This window comes from Triplophysa dalaica, chromosome 6 (genome assembly GCF_015846415.1).
Source record: "Triplophysa dalaica isolate WHDGS20190420 chromosome 6, ASM1584641v1, whole genome shotgun sequence".
Classification (NCBI taxonomy): Eukaryota; Metazoa; Chordata; class Actinopteri; order Cypriniformes; family Nemacheilidae; genus Triplophysa; species Triplophysa dalaica.
The window spans coordinates 7496431-7520251 of NC_079547.1; the positions used below are offsets into that span (position 1 = coordinate 7496431).

The following is a 23821-nucleotide window of genomic DNA, read 5'->3' on the forward strand; positions in this document are numbered from 1 at the left end:
AGATTCGTTCAAAATGAACGAATTGTTCACGAGCGACCTGTTTTGGAGACTGAATTTATTGCACTCACTCCTGGGTCTTTGTTTTCGTCCCATATAAATAGGTTAACTTCTAGTGCGGAGTCAATGCATTCCCTCTATTGCATTTTAAAAACTTTATTTTGACAAACGCGTTAAATGAAACAATAATCAAACATTTAGCGAAGTGGGGGTTATTAGCTCAATGCTCCACGTCAGACAAGACAAAAAGTGCCGCGCGCCGTCAAAGAGAAGCTACATTTGATGACAGGAAATCTACAGGTAATTTGAACACAAGACAACACAATGAAAAAGTTGCATGCGTGGACTTTTTTCATCTTGTTCTCTGTAAAGAATGGACTTTTGTCATGTGATCTACTCACGACTTCTGAGTTTAAACTCGTTTGTCAAATTACACATAAATGTATACGATTAAAAACCACGTGGTCGTTAAACATTTCTGTTCATGCTATCGGTTGGTTTACATATTTGTTATATGATTACAAAATAAAGGAGAAAGAAAACCTGTTTGTTGTCACGTAACTTTGGAATGCATATTATTTCAAACCTGCTTTTCTTTGTATATGATGCTGTATTCGCACTGAGTTGCATGCCCACCATATGTTTAGGTAACAATTGATAAGCATAACAATATGAATCAACTAACAATTCGATTTTTTTGTGTGTGCTTATTTTACAGATTCACAACGTGAAGGGCAATTAGGTAGTACATTTTAATCATTGACAGTACTTGGATCACAGTGTACAGAGGTGAATGTAGACATTTGTTTACATTTTAAAGATGTCAGCTTGTTTAACGACTTTGTTATTTTAATAAAACGGACCTCTCAACCCATAGTAATGGTTAACACTGTCCATGGCTTCGAATATACTGGTTAGTGCAGTCATTGGGTTGTCTGCCTTATGCTATCAAGCCGTCAGTTGTTAGGCTTCAGGGTCAAAGTTCATTTGGTATTTTTTATGAGATAGTTTAGCTTGTACAAAGTTTGCAGGACCAATAGAGTCAAACATAAAATATGGTGGAAGTAAGTACAGGCAGTGAAAACACCCAGGATGGTGAGGAGCCGGGGACCGAGAGAAACAGACAAGTTGTTGAAGATGTTGCCCCAGACCCGGTCTTTCTTGAAACCAAGGAGGACCCGGAAGCCCAAAAGCTGAAGTCCGGGACCTGGATGTGGTCTGTCGTTTATCTTTGTTTCTATGGTTTCATGGTTCAGCTAAAGCCCGGGGAGCCTTTTATCACGCCGTACCTGCTCAGTCCAGAGAAGAACTTCACCAGAGCACAGGTGTGGTCCTTTTTTACCTTCTTGACTGAAATCAATTAAAATTGTGATGATGTCATTCAACCTGATTTTATTAGTAAGAATTTATTTCTGGGAAACATGTCATTTTTGTTATTTCCTTGTGCACGTACTTGTGACAAGCGTTCCGGGTTATCTTTTACACAAGTCACATATTTGGCTTTGTTATTTGGTCGTCATACTGAGATGCAGCTGCTGGGGTCTGGCAAGCTATGGAAATATGGTCAAAGGTGACAATTTTTCCAAAACGGGTTAGATCTGCTCAGAGGAGAGCTTGTTCCGGTTTCACATCATACCGGCGAGGGATGTAAGGGATAGTTCACAAGAAAATCTGTAACCCTCATTTCAAACCTGTATTTACTTGCTTTCTGCTGCAGAACACAAAATATGTTTTGAAAAATTTTGGTTACAAATGATAAGTTTCATAAATGTGTAAGTTTTCAAATTAAAATGTCATTATGCAAGCATGTGTATGATAGCACACAAGCAGGCTTTGGCAATAAACTGCATGTCACGGTTATGCATTACCCCACATGAGTAATGCTCATTCTCTGTTTTCTTTACAGGTTACCAATGAAATCAACCCTGTGCTCTCCTATTCCTATATGGCAGTGCTTGTGCCGGTGTTTCTGCTGACCGATTACCTGCGCTACAAACCTGTGCTGATCCTTCAGAGCTTGAGTCATGTTTCCATCTGGCTCTTGCTGATTCTGGGCACATCATTGCTGGAAATGCAGTTGATGGAGTTCTTTTACGGCATCACTATGGCCGCCCGTGTGGCCTACTCTTCATACATCTTCTCTCTGGTGCCAGCGACCGTTTACCAACGTGTGGCCAGCTACTCGCGCACCTCTGTGCTCATGGGGGTCTTCACCAGCTCTGTGCTGGGTCAGTTGTTTGTGTCAGTGGGTGGTTTGTCATACATGACACTCAGCACAGTATCTCTGGGGTTTGTAACTGTGGGACTGCTGACGTCCTTTTGCCTGCCGTGGCCAAAGCGTAGCATGTTTTTTAATAAAACACGCATGGAGGCGGAGCGGAAGGATGCGGCTCAGTCGGAATTGGCCGAGATGAAACCTTGCGAGAAGGATAACGTTGTGTCCTGGAAGACTTCGGTATTTGTTGGGATGGTGAAAGAATTAAAGCATGTGGTGAAAGTACCTAATTTAAGGCTCTGGAGTTTGTGGTGGGTGTTCAACTCCACTGGTTACTATTTAGTTCTGTTTTATGTGCACATCCTGTGGAATAAAGTTTATCCTGCCACAGAGAACAAGCATGTCTATAATGGAGCTGTTGAAGCCGCCTCTACATTAATAGGTAAGAGTTCAGACTATATATAACATATGTAATCATTAATTTTTAAATCATTAACATAGATAATTGTTTGTTTAGCAGAAAGTGTTCTTGCATGAAGTTAACCGGCAAGAGAAAATTCCTATCATACGAAATTGGCAAGAAAAAGCAAACTTCATTTTCCCAGACCATTGAGCTTTAATATGAAACATGAATGACACACACAACAAACACATAAATACCTTTGCTGTTTGATTTTAAAGGGAAAGTTCAACAAAAAAATCGCCTTCAAAATGTGTCTAACTTTCTTCTGTGAAACACAAAAGAAGATATTGTATTATATTTATTGTTGTTTGATAACCAACTTTTTTTTGAACTAGGGATATAGCAATAGCAAAACTGTCTGCATATTACCATGGTCACATGACCGTATGAATTAGGATAGGATAGGTCTTTCAGGCCTAACATAGAGAATGTTAGACAAAATAATAGATGTTACCTTTGGCAAGGTCTATCTGATGCAATTATTTATTTTATAAAAGGGATTTTTAGGTCATTTGACCCATCTTAAACTAGAACTCATTCCTCTAAGCAGCAGTTATGATGAGAGGATAAAGAGAAGAGGATGCTTATGGCATGTTTCAAAGTCATCATTTGTCTTTTGAAATATTGCAATAAATACCGTACTGGACTTAATACAAAGGTATTATCATACAGTGAGATTTTAATATTGTTACAGGGTTTTTCCTGGCTCAAAATGAGGCGGAGGTGGTGCCACCCCGATCTTGTACATACGCACGTGTAGGCCTACCGTCCATTTACCAAACACTTAACAAACAACTCATAAAAGTTCATCAGGGATGTGATATGGATTTCCGTATTATTACCTCGCTGTGATCACCTGCGTAAATTGCATAAATTCGATTTTATTTAGTTGTAGTCATACAGCTGGCCAACAGGATCCTTTCTACGCTCTCTACGTCATGCACACGCTTGTTATAAATGCAGAGCGACCGCTTCATTCAGAAGAACATCATTTTGGGAATTATGTTTGTTTCCCGTGTCCAAACAGACTAATAGAAGCCAAACACGGCTGTTTTGGTACTCATAAATGTGCGTGGTGTCATGTCATTTTTAATTAAGTGGGGAATGTACTGAACAGCGTTTTGAAACATATACAGAAAATCCAGAGTCTGGAAGTTGAGACGTCTATATGATATGATTTAACATTAAAACATTATCTATATACAGGCCATTCCGTGATTCGATGGCTTGAAACTATTCGAATGGCAACTATACAAATGGCCGATCTGGTCACTGTAATATAAACACGTTGAAGTCTCTACTGAAAGCCTACATTTAAATAAACTAAAACCGCAACATGAATCGTTTGCAAAACCTGCGGATTAATTTGGAAAAACGCTTTATGAATAGATTCGCCAACTAGTGGCTGTGTATGGAAGTCTTTTGAGGCCACATAATTTTTTACTTTGTGTTCAATTATAATTTAAGGAATTGTTTCTGATTATTACAATAAAATTTAAATAGGCTTAGTATAAACTTCTCAAGGGCCATTTGTAAATGCCAATTTATTTGACTTTATTTGAACCATGATTGACAGCTTCTTGAACCAATCGGCAACCGAGACGGTGGTGCCTAAAAAGAACAACAGCGAAAGGCAGGGAGAGCGCTTGAGATGAAAACACGCACGTCTATGTATCTAACACATCTTTGTTCAAAACTTTTGCGTTCTGAATAAAAGAAAGAAAGTCATAAAGGTTTGAAAGGACACAAGGATGATGAAGAACTTTTTGGGTGAACTGTCCCTTTAAGGCTTTTTCATATTTGGATTTACTGAAAAGCGTTTCTCCACCTGAATCTATAATTTGGCATCTTTACAAACTTAAACCTCAGACTGCGAACAAACCTATTGCTTATCATGCCAAGCACTGTATCATTATTTCACGACTAACAACATGTCTACACCGGATAAAAGGCATTACACCATAGAACGGCTTAGAACCCATTAAAATTGTACATTTTGTCCACACTAGATGAGGCGCGACGTGTCAATCGCATTAGAACAAGCCGTGTGTCCGTCGCGTCTGGTGTAGACACCCTGTTGGTCATAAAAGCTAAATCATTTTTTGTGTGTTTCATAGGTGCGATGACATCCTTTGCAGCGGGTTATGTAAAAATTCGCTGGAACCTTTGGTCTGAGCTGGTGATTGGATTGATCACTGGTGCTCAGGCTGGTCTACTGCTGCTTATGGGCACCACTGACAATATCTGGGTTTGCTATGTGGCATACGCTCTGTTTAGAGGCTTCTACCAGTTCTTGGTTCCAATCGCGATGTGAGTAATGTGTGACTTTCTACTTTATTAAGATCTTCCCTGATGTTTAAAACCTTTTCAACGATTAATTGTGATAAGTCGCATCCAGAATGAAAGTGTGTGTTTACATAATATGTCTGTGCACTGTGCATATTTATTTTGTATTTACAAACACATACGCGCACACATACATGTATATATTTAAGAAATATTTACTATATATCAATATATTTTGTAAAATGTATTTTCTTAAATACCAAATTAAAATGCACAGTGCACAGACATTAGGCGAACACAAACTTTATCGCGATTAATCATTTAACAGCCCTATATTATTTTTTTTTAAATATTTTTTGTGGTAAAATATTCGGCTTAAAAGGTTGTTGCTTATTACTAGCACCCACTCTCTATTGAAACGACTGTTATAAAAGATGGAGTTTGGAAAATGTTCACTGTTGCACCTGTGAAAACATGTAGCCGACTTTAGATAGAACAAGAATTTTGTTGTAGTTTGCCACATAGTGAGAGAGAATCACATCATGAGCACAGAACACATGGCAAGGTGTTAACCTCTGATAATCTCTTAAGCTCTGCCTTATTAGATACAAGCTTGAAAATGAGTTAACTCTTTGGTGTATAGACATATTGGTCTTTTAAAAAGAAAATTGTAGATTTACACATTATGCCTACACATATTTTACACAAACTGCCTATAGAGTGTTCACGTGTTTTGTTCTAATATGCAGTTTATCATTTGTGTTTTTTTCCCCTCTCAGTTTCCAGATTGCGTCCTCTCTCAATAAAGAATTGTGTGCACTAGTGTTTGGAGTTAACACTTTCCTTGGGACAGTCCTGAAGACGATCATCACCATCATTGTAGCAGATAAGAGAGGATTGGCTTTAAATGTTCACTCTCAGGTGTGTACAATTACATTTAGACATTTAGCAGATGCTTTAATCCAAAGTGATTTACAACGTCATTAAGGAAAACAAAGTGATTGACGTCTTAAAGTAGGGATGCAGGATATTAATCGGCACTCAGATATTATTGGTTATAAATTAAATATCGCATCGGCCGATATGAAAAATTACGCAGATATGCCTTGCCAATAAAAAAAGTGTTTATTTTGTGTAGGTGTTCTGACATGAGCGTGCACTCGCAAAGACACCCACTGTCACACAGCACATTAGTACTAAAGTTCATTTTCGTGACTTATTGCGTCTGAACTGTCATAAAACATTTTGTGCTACCATTAAGAGCCCAAGTATTTTTGTTCAGTGACTGTAATAAACATCACATACTGTTTGGCATTGATATCCGAAAGCAGTTTTATAAAATATATGCTCTAGCAGCTGTAATAGAATAAGTTGAGCGAGGAGTGCAAAGCAGATCATACATCTATAATGGCACTACATACTTTTATTAGTATTACTTTTTATTATCCAGACGAGCTCACACTGCTAAATCCTCCATGCCAAGCATTCACTATATAACATCCATTTGCCCTTTAGCCCACAAACATAATATATCAGAGAACTATAAATATATTTCCAACTCTGTACTTTGGATTTCTTGTGGAAGAACCATCTTTCATTGTTTTTCGACAAAGTATGCAGACAACTCTGTGTTCCTCCTAGGGCTGTCACGATAATTTAATAATCGTCTCATCGCGATTGTTTGACCTCATTGCAGTGGTTTCAGATCATCACAATAATTGCATGTCTCTATAGAAGACATTAGAGGGAACTGGAGTGCCTGCATATTTTAGTGTATTTATTGTAACTAAAGAATGATAATACTTGTAAACTGTACTACGACAAAAATACTAAAGTATATACCATAAAATAACCTGGAGTACAATTTTATATTATTTAAACTAATTTCAATGCGAAAAACAGTCTACCAAAATTGTATTTACATAGAAGTACATTTTTACTGAAGTCTTGTGAGAAAAAAAAAAACTTTACTATGACTTCAATACAGCCCCTGATTAATTTACTTAAATTATAAGTATTTGGCGGTTATATTATTGACAGCTTAAAGATTCAAATGTAAATATATGATGACCCAATTTCCGGGAACAATATGGTCGTTTCAAAGCTGAATCAAAAATGTATTCTAATTAATTTTTAAATTAAATGTCAAAGCTCTAAAACAGACAATTAATCGTCATAATCGCAATGACTTATTAGGCATTCAATTGTCAGTGACATTTCATAATCTTGACAGCCCTAGTTCCTCCAGTAAAACTGCATAAAAACAGATCCGTCAGTCTTATGTATATAATGAGCCCACTCACACATATTTCACATGCACACGATAAGTTTATTATTTCACAGCTGTGTTGGTAGTTTGTCAGATATAGGCTAAAGCTATAGCACAGTACTGTACTCCTGTCGTGTCCATCCACATGAGTGAATCATAATCAGTCAGCACAGAGTCTACAGGTTGCTGTGTGAAGGCTTTCCTTGTTACCCCTCACTGTAAATACATCAGTGGTTTACATCAGGGGTTCCCTTACTTTTCAGCCAGCGACCCCCAAAATAACAGTGCCAGGGACTCAAGACCCCCACTATCCCCGGAGGTGGGTTTAGCATACAAACATTGCGCGCAGCTGTGCACATGCACTTGTTAGGTCAACGTTTACATTTATGCATTTGGCAGACGCTTTTATTCAAAGCGACTTACATTGGATTATCCTATACATTTTGTTTCTAAATTTGTCCAATCCCTTAGCATCGAACCCATGATCTTGCCGTTGTTAACTCATGCTTTTATAATATGACTTAATAGTTATACTTAATGAAATAGGCTGTAGATCCTAATATAGTGTAATGTCTCATTTGTATCCCATACCACTAGTTGGCTGACATGTATTATTTCGATTCTAAACCGAAATGACGTCATGTTCCCATTCAAAGTGTTTGAGCAAATAGCAGAGCAAGTAAGCTATTGTGTCATTGAAGCGGAAGCAATTCAGCTCAGAGCGTCAGAGTAAATTGTGAGATTTGTGAGAGAAAATCGCCAAAATGGCTAATAAAACATTGTACCGTGAGGATGTGTTGCGAATGTTATTGAATCGATGATTCTGACTCTGCAGAGGAATATTTGCCTTTTGGAAATCACGATCGGTCGTCTAATGACCCCTCGTCTCCGACATCTGTGCAGCGCAATGGTGCCGCCGTGCAAGGCGCGAATGTTCACGAAAACAAACCAGCGATCATTTTAACCCTTTGCCTAACAAAGATGGGGGAGATGGGGGTGGCAGGGGTGAACGTGGTCGTAGTGTCCATAGGAGAGCTGTTGCTAGAGGTAGAGGCAGCTGATTGGGCAGATAGCTGGTCAACTGATCAAAAAATAGGCACATGCATTTTACTATGGCACAGTAATATAGTAATAATTTACTATAGTTACTAATAGTTTTATTGTTGGTTTCCTCTTTTCCTGATCATTTTGAATGAACAACAACATGTAAATAAGTAAAAAAAATCAATTCAATATCTACTATTTCTTGAATATTATGAAATTCAAGATGGCCGCCCCTAATGACGTCATAATATCCAAATGAGTATATTTACACCCCACATAAACTTTCTGTCATGCCCAATATTTTCTAGTTTACAGAAGATCTCTATCTTTAAGCACTTTCAAGCCACAAACTTTTTAAATCTTGATGTCAAAATCCAGCATGTTTTCCAAAAAACCCTGGTGCCTGTTAAATTAAAGGGGTCATATGGTGCGATATGGATGGAGCAACAGTAATATACAGAATGTGAAGTGCTTTTTACTGCGTAAACACACTGTAGTACACCATATATATATAATACAATAATGTAAGTTTTACCAATGGCATATGACCCTTTATCAGTTTTTCGATATAGTTACTGTAGGAAAAGGGAGAGAGAAGATTGTTTGTAATTAAAATATACAAAGATACATCTTCAGCTGCAATAAACTGAGGAATGAGGGACTTTGAATGATCATTCGGCAGCAGGAGAGGGATCTTGTGTAAGATCCGCTTATTCACTGAAGGGTTGTGAATTGAAAATTGAATTGTAAAGAGCTTTACACAAGGTGCATTCTTAGAAAGCAGCTTTACAGAAATATAAAATATTGTCTAAAATAAAAGGGTATTGTTTTGACATTTTACATTGAACATGATGTCAAAACACTGACTTATGTTCTTCTCTTTCTTTTGCAGTTTTTGATTTATTTCTTTTACTTTACCTTGCTGACTGTGATTTATCTGAGCTGTAGTGCCTGGATCATCATGCGTCATTACAGCAGTGCGAGAGCAGAGGAGAGACACACAGAAGTGGCTCTAACTGCAGAACAAAGTCCTATCGCATCACCTGCTTGCGAGGAACATAATGGAACCAGCATAAAGGCTTGAGGTTTTAAAGAACTCCACAGGTGGAGTTCATCCAACTTTTACATTTTGGAAAAACAAAACGTTAGTCTTGGTTTTATTGTTAAGTTCATCTTAGTGTTATAGGAATATCACGTTTTTACGCAAAGTAAATCTATTGACATCGATACAGCTAGCCAGTAGGAAGGTATGTACAGTGGAAAATCTTAGAGTGAGTTCTGATCTGCTAGAGATGTTTAAAGTTTAGTTGTCTGTCATTTTGTCGCGGAATATAGATATTAAGTCAAATTCATGTTTGTGTCAAGACAAAACAGTATTTCTGTTTTGAATCACCAGCATTTGAGGATTCAAAGGATAGTTCTGCTTTGAATTAAGCCATAAATATATTAATAAACTAGAATAATAAAACAATTACAGTATTATATAGGGTAAACATACAAGACCATGAAGTACACTTGATTTTGTATTGCAATAAATTACCACTTTCCGTTTTTTCTCTGTGCTACAGAGACCGTATATTAGAGGTACTGCAATACATGGAATGTGTGCTTGTTCTCTCTTGAGAATCATAATAACATTGTTTTATTCTTACATTCCTAAGTGAATTTAAGATTAACAACGTATCTACTCCGGACGTGAGCGTGTTTTTATAATCAATAAAGCTGTCGATTCCGAATGCCAGTCGTGAAAATGCCTTAGTGGGGGGTTTTTCGGACATTGCGCCTCTTGAATCTGGTGTAAGTGTAACCTGCCGTAAGTGTTCTAATGTTATAGGCCTTAAAATGGTTAGTGCCTTGGATGAACCAAAAACAATGTATTACTTTACTGTATTACTTATGCTGCTCACATAATGTTGCATTTTTATTCATAAACACTACTTTAAGTATTGATACTCCAGACGTTTTCATTTTGGCTTTGCAAGAATTATATTATTAAAACACTTAATTTCAATGGTTATTTTTATTGAATGGGTGGAATAGATTTCTTGAACATTGTTGATAGTACTAACATTACCAGTTACGATAAATAGAATGTATCAAACAAGGACCAGTAGTCCATCATTGATTTAGATTGCCTTATAAGCGTGCCTGTGAGTTTGGTGTGTTTTTATGGTTATGCACTTCATGTTCTCGTTTGTATGTATGATTGAAATTTTGATTTTATTGTAAGACTCATATGTGGACCTGCAGTGCCTTGTCTTAAGTCATAGTACAGTTATAGTCAATGAACATTTTGTAGTATGCACTAAACAATATTCTCTGATTTGGTAGTACTCTGATAAATGATTTATGACCACCCTGCATATGATGAAATATGCACATGTGTTAATGTAGGATGCTAGTAAAACTTTCTATCTAATGAGTAATGGGTGTAATTTTATATAGTTTTTGGTTGTCATAGAACTCTTTGCTGTAAACATATGCTGTGTATACTGTGAAGAAGTAATGAGTGGCATTTATCTCCTTAGAGAAACATTTATCCAAACAGTATTTTTAGGTATTTTTAGGTTTTCAACAGGTAAAGAGAAATAGGAATTGTTTGGAGTAAAACACTGCATATGTTTTTGTTTACTGTCGGTTTGATCTGATCTGCCACATGAGTAATCACCAGAAGATAGAGTTTCCAGAAGTGAAACAACTAATAGGTTTAGAGATCATGTTTAATATCGTATCATTGAAAATACATTGACATGTAAATAGTTCCCAGATTTAAGATTCAATGGGGTCACCTAAACAAATGAACTAAACCCATGGAATGTTTGTTAAATTGCCATTGTTAATTGTATTATAGTTCAAATAAATATAAAATGTAAAAAAAGTTGTCAAGTATACAAATGTAAAGAATGCTGCATACTGTATATATGTTTAAAAAAATCAATACTAATACATGAAGAAATGATAATAAAAATGTACCTCTGAAATAATTAGTTACAAACGATGTGTAAGTTGATTTCTTTGGCAATTAATTGTAAAGGTACTTGTAAACATCCACTTTAAAGCACCACAGTTCTGTTTTAAAAATGACAACAATATGGTGAACATATAATTGTTTTGGGTTGGCTTAAAACTGCCATGTTATGAGTAAACATGTTCTGTATATATGTTTTTAGAAAACTCAATACAGTGATTTACACCCCGAATTAAGTGCGGTTTGATTTTCTTAATAAACGATCAAGTATAAGTGTTTTGTTGTCTGTTTTCGTCTCTCAAATGTGTTTGTTAAGGCTTCTGGTGAAAGGATCACACAAAATATACTGCATGTATATAATTGCTTAAGTTTAAATAAAAAACAATTAAATGTACAGCGCCTATAGAAACATACAACAACCAACGTGAGTGAAAATATTTAAAAAACGAACAAAATCAACCCACAATGCTGCAAAATCAATGTAGTGGTTTAAGAAAAGCAATGTTCTTGAGCCAAGTCAGTGGTTGGACTCCACATTTAGCCAAACTTCTTAATTCTACATGTAGCAAATTTTCCAAAATCTTAGATGCGTGAAGCTGGTAGAAATATATATATATATGTGTTTTTGGATCTTTTGTCTTTTTATTGCGTAAATGTAGTAAGGCACAATTTGAAAAAAAAATGGGGTTTAAAACTTAAAATGGCTCTTCATTTTGGGCTGTAAGACAAAAATACTTTTCCAATTGGGTATGGTGATTTTACTAACCAACTGTGTATCGTCACAAATCACATTGTTTGGTTTGATTTGGCAGTTCTTGTTCACTAAGCAATGTAGGTGTTTTCAATGCACAGCATGATAAAAGAGCTGCGCAGCTGCGCGGTGACTGCTGAAGCAGGTAACCATCTTGGAGAGAGGAAGCCATGCCGGTGACGGCAGAACTACTGGTTCTCCACGTCTCACAGTAACTGTCCGTCTGCCTTTGACCGCGAGTAGTTGATCCATGCCATACCATCTTCTCAGGCCTATTAAAATGGTCATAGAAAATAAAATCTCATCAGTCAAAGTTTTGTTGAGGTATTTTTAACCAGATAGCCAAAAACAAAAGAATCTGTCATCATTTATTCAACCTCATGTTGTTCAAAGCCTGTGCTTTGAACATATGTCCATAGATGGAATTCAATGGGGTCCAATATTGTTTGGTTGACAGTGTTCTTCAAAATAGTTTTTGTGTTTCTTGAATGATATGAGGGTGAGATAATCAAATATTTTACATATTTGGGTGAAATATCTTTTTAAAGTAATTTTTTTATATTTCACTTCCTCACTCCGACTTACCAGGCATCATCATTGAGAACATCTCGACCGTCAAATGAATAGATACGCGTGTCATCAGTAATTCTGCCCTCCGAGTCACTAAAAATAGACTCCCAATCACTGAATAATGCTTCATCCTGTGGTGAGCATATACACTGTGTTAAAAGACTATATACTGTCAACATGTTTTTTGTATGGTTGAGTGTTGACAAAGTAACACTTACTTTAAGATTTACTACATGAAGCTGATCCCTGTCATCCTTTCGAACAATAGAATGCAGATCCTGTAACCGTGAAGACAGGAAAGCCCTAAAAGTTCCTTTGAGCCCAATGGCTTGGGCCTGTAAGAAACACTGGTGGTCTACACCTTTAATACCCAGCATGTCACCCGTTTGAGGTGAGTTAAGAGCGATCAAGTGGAGCTGGGGGGACAAACAGAAAACATGATGGCAAAGAAACGTCACTTGTAAATTAATACTCTTGTCAGAAAACATCCCATGCTCCTCAAAACCAGTGAAACAAATATCAGGATGCTATTAAAGTGGGTAAGCACACACAGTTATAAATAAATACTGACCGCCGGGCCTGCTGTGTGCGTGTGGGATGGAAGCTCTTGAACAGCAGGCCTGTGATGGTGTGTAGTGTGATATCTGCTGTCTGGTTGCGGGTGGCTGCTGTGAGGGTGGCGTCTCGGATCAGGATAGCCTTGATAAACAGTACCAGCTGATGGGAAGTATCGTGGATCGGAGTGTCTGGGATCAGTTGGCTCTATCTGTCCTTGGTATCGTGTGTCATGTGGCGGCTGGAATCCGGGATCGGGTAACACAGGGTACTGGGCTTCTGGTGGAGGAGGGGCTTGTTGGGGAGACAATGTGGGGTAGTCGTAAGTGTAATGCACAGCAGCAGGGTTATCCTGGAAACAGATCAAATATGCCAGATGATGATCAGATTGCTGGCTTTAAATACTGGTTTGCATTTATACATATGAGTATTTGTCACATGTACACACCATCATTGAAATCAAGGATAAATGACTATAAAATGACACTTTTATATTAAACTCACCAGATCCCTCGGAAAAGGCTTGTATTCTCCTAGCTAAAACAAAAAATCAGAAACAAGCTTGTTTTAAGACCAGAAACAAGTTATATGTTTAAAGGAAATGAGTCCTTAACATAAGTTACAATAAAGTGCATATGTTGCATTTATCAAAATTGCCATCAGAGATAGTTGGTTACTAATAAACTTCAGTGCAAAACAAAGTATATAGTAACAAAACAGTGAGTGTCAATGAAATAGATATGCAATAATGTATCAACAATAAAAATGTTTATAAGTACCATGACTTGTCTGACACCGTCATCTACTCTCATATAAAGTTCTCTGTTGTCTTTAACATAGATCAGCGTGCCTTCTCGATGCTGGCGAGTTGTAGGAGCCATCGCGTCGAAGGTCCTTAAAATCAAAACCTGATGCAACGATAACAGGAGGTTAACAATTACCATCTATAAAACATTTAAGCATTCACTTTGAATAATTTTTTATGCGTAATAGATTATATTGGGAATAAAACGTTTGTTTTTTGCAAATTAAAATATCTCATAACAATATGTGTTTGTTTTTTATTCGTCCAGCGCCAATACATACACTACTAATTAAAATGCAGAAAATCATTCTTATTACAGATGTAAAAACTGGAATTATGTTGTAACTAAAAAAAAATTTCTTCAAAGTAGTCATCATAGATTTGGAAAAATGTCTTTTTGGCATATAACAAGCTTCTTAAGGTTTCACCTTGGGATACTTAAACATTATTAAAGGTGTTCACATCTATGACGGGTTCTTACTGGCTGATATTTTTACCTTATTTAGTCTTCCAGTTAATTTTTTTTTTCTGTTTGTTGCCACAATTATATCTTTATCAAAAATTGTAGCATATGCCTTAAGATCAAAGAGGTTTTTAAAGGACACAGTCTTTGGCTGTTTTAGAGGCTTCGATCATGTTTTTGGGGTCTTTGACAATGGATTTTAATGTTTCCAAATAAAAAAAACCTTAAGCTTTATTTTTCACATATTTCAAGTCTATTGTTCATCGCTGTCCCACTTCTCCCAAAACAACTGGATTACTTCCGGTCTTTATAAAGTCCCTCCATCCGAAACGCTCTGATTGGTAAAGCTGACCAGGTCTATCGTGATTGGCTTCCGCTTCTCAGGCTGTTGTGATTGGGCGGTGCCCCTCTCAGTGAACATGAATTCATAAGCTTTGGCCTTGAACAATTACCAGTAACAGTGGCGGCAACTTCACTTGATCAGTTAAAAACATGCTGATCGATCGAAGTGTAACGGAGGTCTGCTAGTGCATGTGCAAATGTCAATCTTTGTTAGAGATCGCATTTTATTCCTACAATGGCGAGCGAAATGACACCAGACCGAATGGCGTCAGACGGGTTATATTAATTAACATTAATAACAGAAGCATTAGTTTTACTTTTTTATATTGAACCCGAGCTGGATAATAAAACAAGCAGATTGACTAGTAGACTGCAAGCAGGACTTCAGACGACGTTTCATAGAAGTGTTTTTTAGACAGAGGTATTCGCGCGCGCGCACACACACACACTCACACTCACACACACACACACACACACACACACACACTATCAGTGTATTACACAGAACAGCTTTCACAGCCGATGTTAAAGTCATGGAAGCTGTAATTTGACCGCTGGTTATCTTAGAATGTGTGTAGCTGAATTCTTTTTACCAGCTGTAGGACTGTGATGTCCTAGAAACTGATAACCAGACACTACTCCAGTGCTCTTCCTCTTCTCTAAATAAGGCCACGCCCCCTTTGTGGCGTATTCCTTTGGGCGGAGGTTATTAAAAACACTCGAAATGTACCCGGGGAGTAGAGGTCTGTAGTCAATTCCAGCCATTCTCTGTAGTGCTTGAAAAGCGAATTGTGTTAAAGACAATATCTCGCTTGGCATTTAACTTTGAGCTTTATCATTTTGCAGGTTATATTTATGCTTTAACAGCAACATTACACATCAACTAAAGGTTGAAAAATGAGATTGCGGGGAACGTGCTCTTTAAGATCATAAGGAATATTTCAGTTAAGTGACCCTGGCGTGTGCCGCTCACGTCCTTAAGAGCATTGTATTTGATCACCCTCTGGTGGTTGGCAGCAGTATAGGTTATAAACCCGCCCTCTCTATGATTTACGCCAAACAAAAAAATCCAATAATCCTTCAAATACATTTGTGTCAAAGATGGTTTCTTTCATTTTATTTAGTTCTTATCATGATGATGATGTTCTGTATGTTGAAGTGTTTTTCTAATAAGTTTGGTTTTAGTACTTATTATAAAATATTAGAAAATGGGGAAATGGTAACACGATTTGTTCGTCATCTGGGAATGTGGGTGGGATCTTGATACCTCAGCTTTACCTCATGCTAACTACTGCACGGAATATGTCAACGCCCATATCTAGGAAGTTTAGGTTTTGTTTGACTACAGTATAGTAATTGGATCCATATTTTACTATCCACGCTCTGACCCTAAACTTCTGAATTATGCATTACATTATAGAATGTATACATTTATCGGGTTGTGAAACCAAGATTGAGAACTTTAGCAGAAGCTGTTTCAAATAATAAGTCTTAAGTCTTGCACCTGGTGAAAACTCACCCCAGATAAGAGTCCAGGGGGTCCGGGAGGCCCAGGTGGCCCTGGAATACGGATTCCTAAGGGTCAAGGTGTTACAATAGCATGTTTTACAATGTTTACAACATTTATGTATTTGTTATGGACAAAACAGGAAAGATGTAAAAGAGAAGGAATTAGGTCAAGACACGATAGCTTGTTCTGTTTAGTGTAGTTACTTAATGAGGGTCTGTATGCACCTGGCAAAGATGATCCTGGGGCCCCAGGTGGACCTGGCGGTCCAGGACTACCTGGGCGTCCATCATAACCCGTTCCAGGGGGCCCAGGGGGCCCAGGAGGTCCACGAATAGATTCTCCTCTTGGTCCCTATAATAAAAATAACCGCCATTCACACCATAAGAAGACAAAATCCTAAACTTTAAATCTAAAAGTCCATCCTTTCATGTCCGTGCTCTCACCGGTGGTCCAGGTCTTCCAGGTGTACCCTGAGCGCCACCGTAATGGTCATGAAAACCTCCCGCCGGTTCTCCCTTCTCTCCTTTATGACCCGCCTCCCCTTTCAACTCCTTCTATATCATAGCAAAGTACACATTATGTGCAGTACATTTTCAGCTCAATTTGAGCCTTTATTCACTGAAAGCTCATGTTAGGTTAGAGACATCATACCTTAAATGCATGAATGTCAAAGGTGGCAGTGAGACCTATGGCAGACAACAGTGGCATTTAAATACTGTTTACACTTCAACTGTTCCTATAAGATAGCTAGTTTGATGCTTGAAGGAGAAGCGCTTTCAAAATTTCTAATTATTGTAATCTTGTGTTCCACAAAAGAAAAAAACATATAAAGGTTTTAAATGACATAAGGGTGAAAAAAATATGACATTTTGGGGGGGACTATCACTTTAACCAGTAAATTAAGAATCATACCTGGCAAGCCAGGGATGCCAGAAGCTCCACGTTCACCCTTTTCTCCTTTGACAGCTGAAGTAATGTAATAACATTTATTCATTTAGCAGATGTTTTATTCAAAGCGTCATACATATTCCTCAGGATACAGATTCCTTAGAAATAGTATCAGACTTGACTTATCAAACATATCTACTGTTGTTAATTTGTACTGGTTTATTGATGCAGGTATTGACAGAATTCCTACTGACACATCTAAAGGCTCCTCCTTTTTTAAATAGCATGATTTGCTATTCCTAGTCAGAGTAGAATAGTTTCGAGGGAGAGAATGTAAATACTTGTTTATGTTAGAAATTGAATTTATCTTCTTTATTTATGTTGAAGAATACACAGGCGTATAAACTCACCATAGGTAATCCTTGAGCTGCTGTCATCATAACCCTGAAGGTAGATAACATTTTGTTTTGATATGCTAAGCCAATACAAAACGTTATTTTTAAATTTGAAAACAAACATAGCTCATCACTCACATTGTATCTTCCCACGGAACCTGGAGGTCCAGGAGGCCCGGGAGGCCCAGGGGGTCCCTAAAATCAGTTTGCGATACATGTTCTGTTTTGATTATTCTGTATTGTAAAATGGAACTAAGAACAAAAAAACTAAGTAGGCCATTTCTTACCGGTTGACCATAACCATATCCTCCACCGATGCCTGAATCGCCTTTCCCCCCTTTTTTACCATTCAGGCCTGGTCGACCCTTATTTAATCAAGGACAGATACAAATTTAGAAAACAATAAGTTATTGAATATGCTATTAGCTATAAATGAAGGGTTCAGGAAGTTATTAGATATACTCACTGGTCTACCTGGAATTCCTATTTCACCTTTTGGTCCAGGTGGCCCAGCTCGTCCCTAAAGAGTGACAAATGTGACTTATGCCTGAAGTACCAGCAAAATCAAGAATCTTTCATCTTCAGATCCCAAGATTCCATGGAATGTCATTTGTTTTTCAAAGGGAGGGGGGCTCAGAAGCCACCCTGCAATGTATATGGTAAATGTATGTTTATGTACATAACTTGTACATACAGTATATTGTTCTCATTAATCTGAACAAGTGACATTCACTAGCTCCGCCCAACAGGAAGTAAGCCAAGAATCTTTAAAATAGTCCAGTTATATTTACCGAACTTGCTTACATATTGGTTTATAATAATGTAGGGACATATTTATGATATATGAGAAATATGATTTTTGAAATAATTCTCATCTATCGGTGTGATTCAACAGGTCTCTCACCAACTGTCCAGCTTGTCCACCAATGTAAACGGGGTTACCGCTAGAGTCAAGGATCAGGCCAGGCTCACCCTTCTCACCCTAAACAAGAGAGATAAATGACTTATAGAATCCAAGAGGATTAAAAATAGTTTTTTCTTTTTCTCATCTATCTATGTCTAAATGTCTAAATATTTAACTCTATAGCATGTTCAGCCAAACCAAAATTTATTCAGACTCCTTCAACATTTCTCAAATTATTACAGTTTAATCGCTATCTCTATAACAAGAGAACTCAGAGTTTAACTTTTTCAGAAGAATTCATCTTGATAATGTCAGATTACTTTGACACAAAGGTTTGGATTAGGTTGAATAACTGTTTAATTTAAGTAGGCCTTTTCAATTAGATAGCAGGGTTGCATTTGGCCGTGTTCACGCTTGACTTCTTTTTTGAAAAGAAAAAGTTGACAATGGCTCTTTTTGGTAACAAATAGCATCTGCGCAATGTTCAAAGATAGTATTTGTGCATGAAGGAATCTTAGAGAGACAGGCTTCATAGGCAGCGTAACAGAAGTCTATTTGAATTATAAACAGAGAGCATCTTTGCAATAGCCAATCACATATTTATAAACAACAATACTAACTTCTCGCTGGAAATGCAATCAGAAATTATTGAAAGTGAAAATTAAAAATACATTTATACAAATATGGTCTGTCAGCCACCATTTTATTTTATTGCGTGTTGTCATGGAAACGACAGGTCTCTGACATTGGTTAGCTGTAAAAAAAGTTCCTTGATGTAGGGCGTTTTTTCAGAAATGTTGTGGAAAAAGACGCTGGCGTTTGAAAACATGGTTAATTCCATAGGATTATAATGTAAAACAGATGCCAGTAGTCAGTCGGTAGACCTCAAGTGTGAACACGGCCTTAGCCTTTACAGAAAAACCACTTTAAGCAAAACATGGTCAGGTCAAAGTGTCTGAATAATTGGTCCCAAATTTTTATCAATTCTACTGTTAAAATTGACCATTGTATGAAGACTTTTTGGGTATAATATGTCCCAGTTTACCTTATTTTGCTTTCCTTACTTGCATAAATGAACTAGTGTTCTGTGGCCCACAAGTAAAAAAAAATCAAAAATGATATCTGGTGTCTAAATAATTTTTAATTTGACTGTATACTTGACCCCTCTGTTTGAATTCCATTATGTCATATTGTAAAATCTGACAAAAAAAACCTTGACAGAGGCTCCTTGTGGTCCAAGTACTCCCCTGTCACCTTTTGGTCCCATTGGTCCCTTTAAAAACACAAAAATACTCAGAATGAAATATGTCATGAAATTAATTAATTTGAATTTAAATGCTCAGCGTGATGCAAACACACTGAAGTCATCGAGCTTGCCCAAACCAACCAGCGTATTTTGTGTTTATACGTTTATACAGTAAATGAATGATCAATTAAATAACTAACATGGCAACTGAAGATACTATGAAGGCATTAGCCCACGGGAGAACTTAATGTTATTTGAAGCACAGAGTAACAACATTTTAAACCCTTTTACTATAAACAGTTTACAAGATGAAAGCTGAGAAATAAAATGTTTTACTTAAAACTTACTGGGAATCCTGCCTGACCAGGTATTCCATCTGGACCCTAATAAAACAAACACAAAGCTTGAAGTGCCTGGTATTATAATGTAATAGAGATATGTTAATCACTAGCAAATATTACTACAGTGGGTAGTGTGAATATTTCAAGTGTAATAATTCATATTATGATCGCCACTCACTTGTGGTCCAGGGATTCCATGACCCCCCTCCTTCAGAAATTAAACATCATGTGAGAATAATTTAGCATTTTTATGAATCTGGGTGTTGTCTACTTCCAAACTTTTATAAAAACACTTACAGTGCAAATACTACAGTTCATTTGTCCTGTAGGACCTGGTGGCCCTGGTGGTCCAGGAGGTCCTCCCAAAGGACCACGCTCACCCTGAAGACGAATACAGATTTTATTATAAACCGGCTGTTTATATCCACTTAATGCAATTAAAGGTCCCGTGAATGAAATGTAGCGGCATTTAGGGGTGAGGTTGCGAATTGCAACCAACAGCTCACTCCACCCCCCCTTTCAAAACATTACGGAGGCTGACACAGAACTAAGATGTCATCACGTTTTTGCTTCTTTGCCAATGGAGATAACATGTACGTTCTATAGAGTTTAGGGCTACTATAGAAACAACATGGTGAATTCCATGTAAGGGGACCTGTCGATAGAAATATCTCATTCTAAGATAATAAAAACATAAGGCTTCATTAGGTCTTTATATTGCATTTCTGTCACTAGATCTTCCAAACCTTTAATGTTGGATCGGTAAATCACAGTTGACCTTGAAATATTTTAAAGATCACTCACTTTATCACCTTTCCATCCTCTTTCTCCCTTTAGTCCCTGTGAAAGTCAAAATGATAACATTTGATAAGTTACAAAATGAATTTCACGCCTGATCAAGCCTTTCAACAACCACTTACTATTCGTCCAGGGAATCCATCTAACCCTGGGATTCCTTCTCGTCCTCTTAGCCCTTCATCACCTTTCTGACCTGAGAGACCTGGGAAACCAGCCTTGCCCTAAAGGTATAACAAATAACAAACTAAATTTGTGGTCGTCAACATTTATGTAGTTCTCTTCAAAATGTATTTTCATAATTCACCCTACCCACACTGTCATCAAGATGTTTTTGTATTTGTTTCTTTATTCAAAAAGAAATTAAGGATTTTGACGAGAAACATTCCAGGATATTTCTCTTATAGTGGACTTCAATGGACTTCAATGGTTTTCAGTGCAGCTTCAAAGGGCATTAAATGATACCAGACGATGAATAAGGGTCTTCTAATCTAGTGAAACGATCTGTCATTTAAAAATCAAAAACAAGTATATGCTTTATAAACAGAAATGCACGCTTTGCTCTATTCTGCGATGCACGTTCATGACTTCACGTTTAAAAAGTCGCGCTTGACGTAGATGGAAGTACCGAGTAAGAATTTACAAGTTGAACGTGCAAGTTTTCAACGTAACTACTTATTACGTAAAGTCATGAACGCTCATCGCAGAACAGAGCATGGAGAACATTTGTGTTTATCTGTTTATAAATGACCGATCGTTTCGCTAGATAAGAACTTTATTCATCGTCTAGTATCGTTTAATGCCCTTTGAAGCTGCACTGAAACCTTCATCCGTTTGGAGTCCATTGAGGTCCACTATATGGAGAAAAATGCTGCAATGTTTTCATCAAAAACCTTAATTTCTTTTTGAATAAAGAAACAAATACATAAACATCTTGGATGACATGGGGGTGAGTAAATTATCATGAAAATTTATTTTGAAATTGAACTACTCCTTTAAGGACGTTTCACATTATAGAGAGAGAGATCTCACCGGAAGTCCAGGTATGCCCTGAGGTCCCTTCAGAGAAAAGAAACACAGTGGTTAAATACTGTTAGACAATTATTTGACACAGAAAATGATAGTGAATGAGCAGTTTAAAGTTACCTGTGGACCTGGTAACCCCATGATGCCTGGAATATAATTAAGAGCAATTTCTTTTTCTTCTCCATCCGCCTACAAACACACACACACGTAGACCCACGTTTAAATATGGTTTGTGAGGACCTTCTATAGACTATATTTAATCCCGTAACCCTCCTCCTGCACCTAACCCTAATCCTCACAGAAACTGTTTTTAAATAAGCATCTAGTATTTATCATATGTATTCATCTACTTCTGATGACTATATATAAAATAGAGCATTTTGTAAAGTAATACAAAACGATCAAAAGCCACAAGGTAAAGTAACTTTGTAATGAAATTCAAGTAGTTTACAGTAATTCGGATGGCTGGCCCCGGGGGTCCAGGAGGTCCTGGATGTCCCTGAGGCCCCATAGATCCAGGGAGCCCAGGTAGCCCTTCCTTCCCTGAGATTCCTGTAGAACCCTGTGAACCCTGCGGAGAAAGAAATGGGATGCAAGGGTATGATACTGCAGCATCTACAAATGTGTTTTGCTAATAATTTTGTTACAGTAACAATTAGTCAAGACAACAATGTACAGCAGGTTATTTGAGAAGCCCACAATGGTCACATTGTTATGAAAGTGCACAGCATGTGCATGCAAGCTGCACACCACATAAAAATGAAGAGTTTGTTTCCAAAATGAGATAACTCCGTTTTTATTCACTTAAATCAAGACAAACCATCTACAGTTTGATTGATTTTAATTGTAATACACATTAAAAAAAACATGATATTTGAAAAATTAAAAACAGAGTTGGAAATAAACTCATTGCTTTGCAGACACGCATTTGACCAGCAGTATTTAGAGAACTGATGCCTTTAAAAATCACGTTAGAGTTGTAAAACCGTTTAACACACAACATTCCATATGGTTAGTGCTTAGACACTCATAATAAGGGATACCTGTGCCCCACTAGTCTCCCAGGAAGGGAACCAATTGGCGAAAAAAGAAGTAAAAGCGGAGGAGGAGCTTTGCTGCAAGGAAAAAACATTAATGATCTTCCAAAAGATAATGAAAGCCTCTGAGATATGTGGATATCTGATTATACCCATCAAAGTACAAAGTATGGTTGGATCACACCTACAATTGATTTCTAGATCTTAATCTAATTTAATAAAAAGAGTGCATTATTTAAGCGGATAATGTCTTACCTCTTCCCCTGTAATTCCAGGCAAGCCAACCTTACCACAGTCTCCCTAACACAAGAAAACAGACAACAAATATTGTCTTACAATTCATATCAGACATGCAGTACAGCATGTATCTTTTGTTTTGTGCTGTACCTTTTGTCCTGGGGGTCCTGGAGGGCCAGGAGCACCAGGTCGACCTGGAGACCCCTGAGTCATAAAAATAAACAAGCTATATCAACTATACAATTATATCATGTAGAATTGAATAAAACGGAACAGCAGTTTATTTTCTATTTGCACTAAACACAAAAAATCCTGAAAAGTGCTTCCTGCATGGCATGGAATAAATAACACCATTCCATTCCATTTTCTACCGCTTATCCGAACTACCTAAATAACACCATTCATTGATAAATAACTTAAATATTATAAATGTAAAAATGAATGCATTAGGCTTAGGTCACACTATAACTCTTTCTGAGGACCTTGGTTAATATATTATAATAGACAATGAAAGGATAATTTCGTACAGCATGCCCAGGGCCTCCATTTAGTTGAGGGGAAGCAGTAGCTCCATTAAATTCTGATTCTACACCAGGTCCTGGGGGCCCAGGAGGTCCAGGTGGGCCGGGAGGACCACAAACACCCTGAAAAGATGAGAACATGCTGAATCAAATAAATTTGATATGAATGTTTAAGTAACCAGTTCTGGCCACA

General features: G+C 37.3%; 2 protein-coding genes across 2 annotated transcripts in view; one reads left to right on the forward strand and one right to left on the reverse strand.

Moving 5' to 3' along the window:
- Nucleotides 1-11515, forward strand: slc19a1 (solute carrier family 19 member 1). The gene is made up of 6 exons (XM_056749829.1): nucleotides 1-297; nucleotides 716-1322; nucleotides 1904-2654; nucleotides 4793-4985; nucleotides 5741-5882; nucleotides 9167-11515. The coding sequence occupies exons 2-6, from the start codon at nucleotides 1053-1055 to the stop codon at nucleotides 9356-9358; spliced, it is 1548 nt and encodes a 515-aa protein (XP_056605807.1). The 5' UTR covers nucleotides 1-297; nucleotides 716-1052; the 3' UTR covers nucleotides 9359-11515.
- col18a1b (collagen type XVIII alpha 1 chain b) overlaps nucleotides 10977-23821 on the reverse strand; it is a 25666-nt gene continuing 12821 nt past the window's right edge. Inside the window, 30 exon segments of the mRNA XM_056750134.1 lie at nucleotides 10977-12111; nucleotides 12114-12265; nucleotides 12579-12694; nucleotides 12782-12979; nucleotides 13135-13470; nucleotides 13623-13655; nucleotides 13898-14026; nucleotides 16248-16303; nucleotides 16463-16589; nucleotides 16682-16792; nucleotides 16890-16924; nucleotides 17151-17204; nucleotides 17537-17570; nucleotides 17660-17716; nucleotides 17809-17886; nucleotides 17988-18041; nucleotides 18426-18503; nucleotides 19639-19698; nucleotides 20019-20054; nucleotides 20191-20220; nucleotides 20310-20393; nucleotides 20817-20852; nucleotides 20933-21031; nucleotides 21840-21866; nucleotides 21954-22022; nucleotides 22285-22404; nucleotides 22877-22948; nucleotides 23126-23170; nucleotides 23258-23311; nucleotides 23635-23751. Of these exon segments, the coding sequence (XP_056606112.1) occupies nucleotides 12065-12111; nucleotides 12114-12265; nucleotides 12579-12694; nucleotides 12782-12979; nucleotides 13135-13470; nucleotides 13623-13655; nucleotides 13898-14026; nucleotides 16248-16303; nucleotides 16463-16589; nucleotides 16682-16792; nucleotides 16890-16924; nucleotides 17151-17204; nucleotides 17537-17570; nucleotides 17660-17716; nucleotides 17809-17886; nucleotides 17988-18041; nucleotides 18426-18503; nucleotides 19639-19698; nucleotides 20019-20054; nucleotides 20191-20220; nucleotides 20310-20393; nucleotides 20817-20852; nucleotides 20933-21031; nucleotides 21840-21866; nucleotides 21954-22022; nucleotides 22285-22404; nucleotides 22877-22948; nucleotides 23126-23170; nucleotides 23258-23311; nucleotides 23635-23751 (2544 nt within the window). The 3' untranslated portion in view covers nucleotides 10977-12064.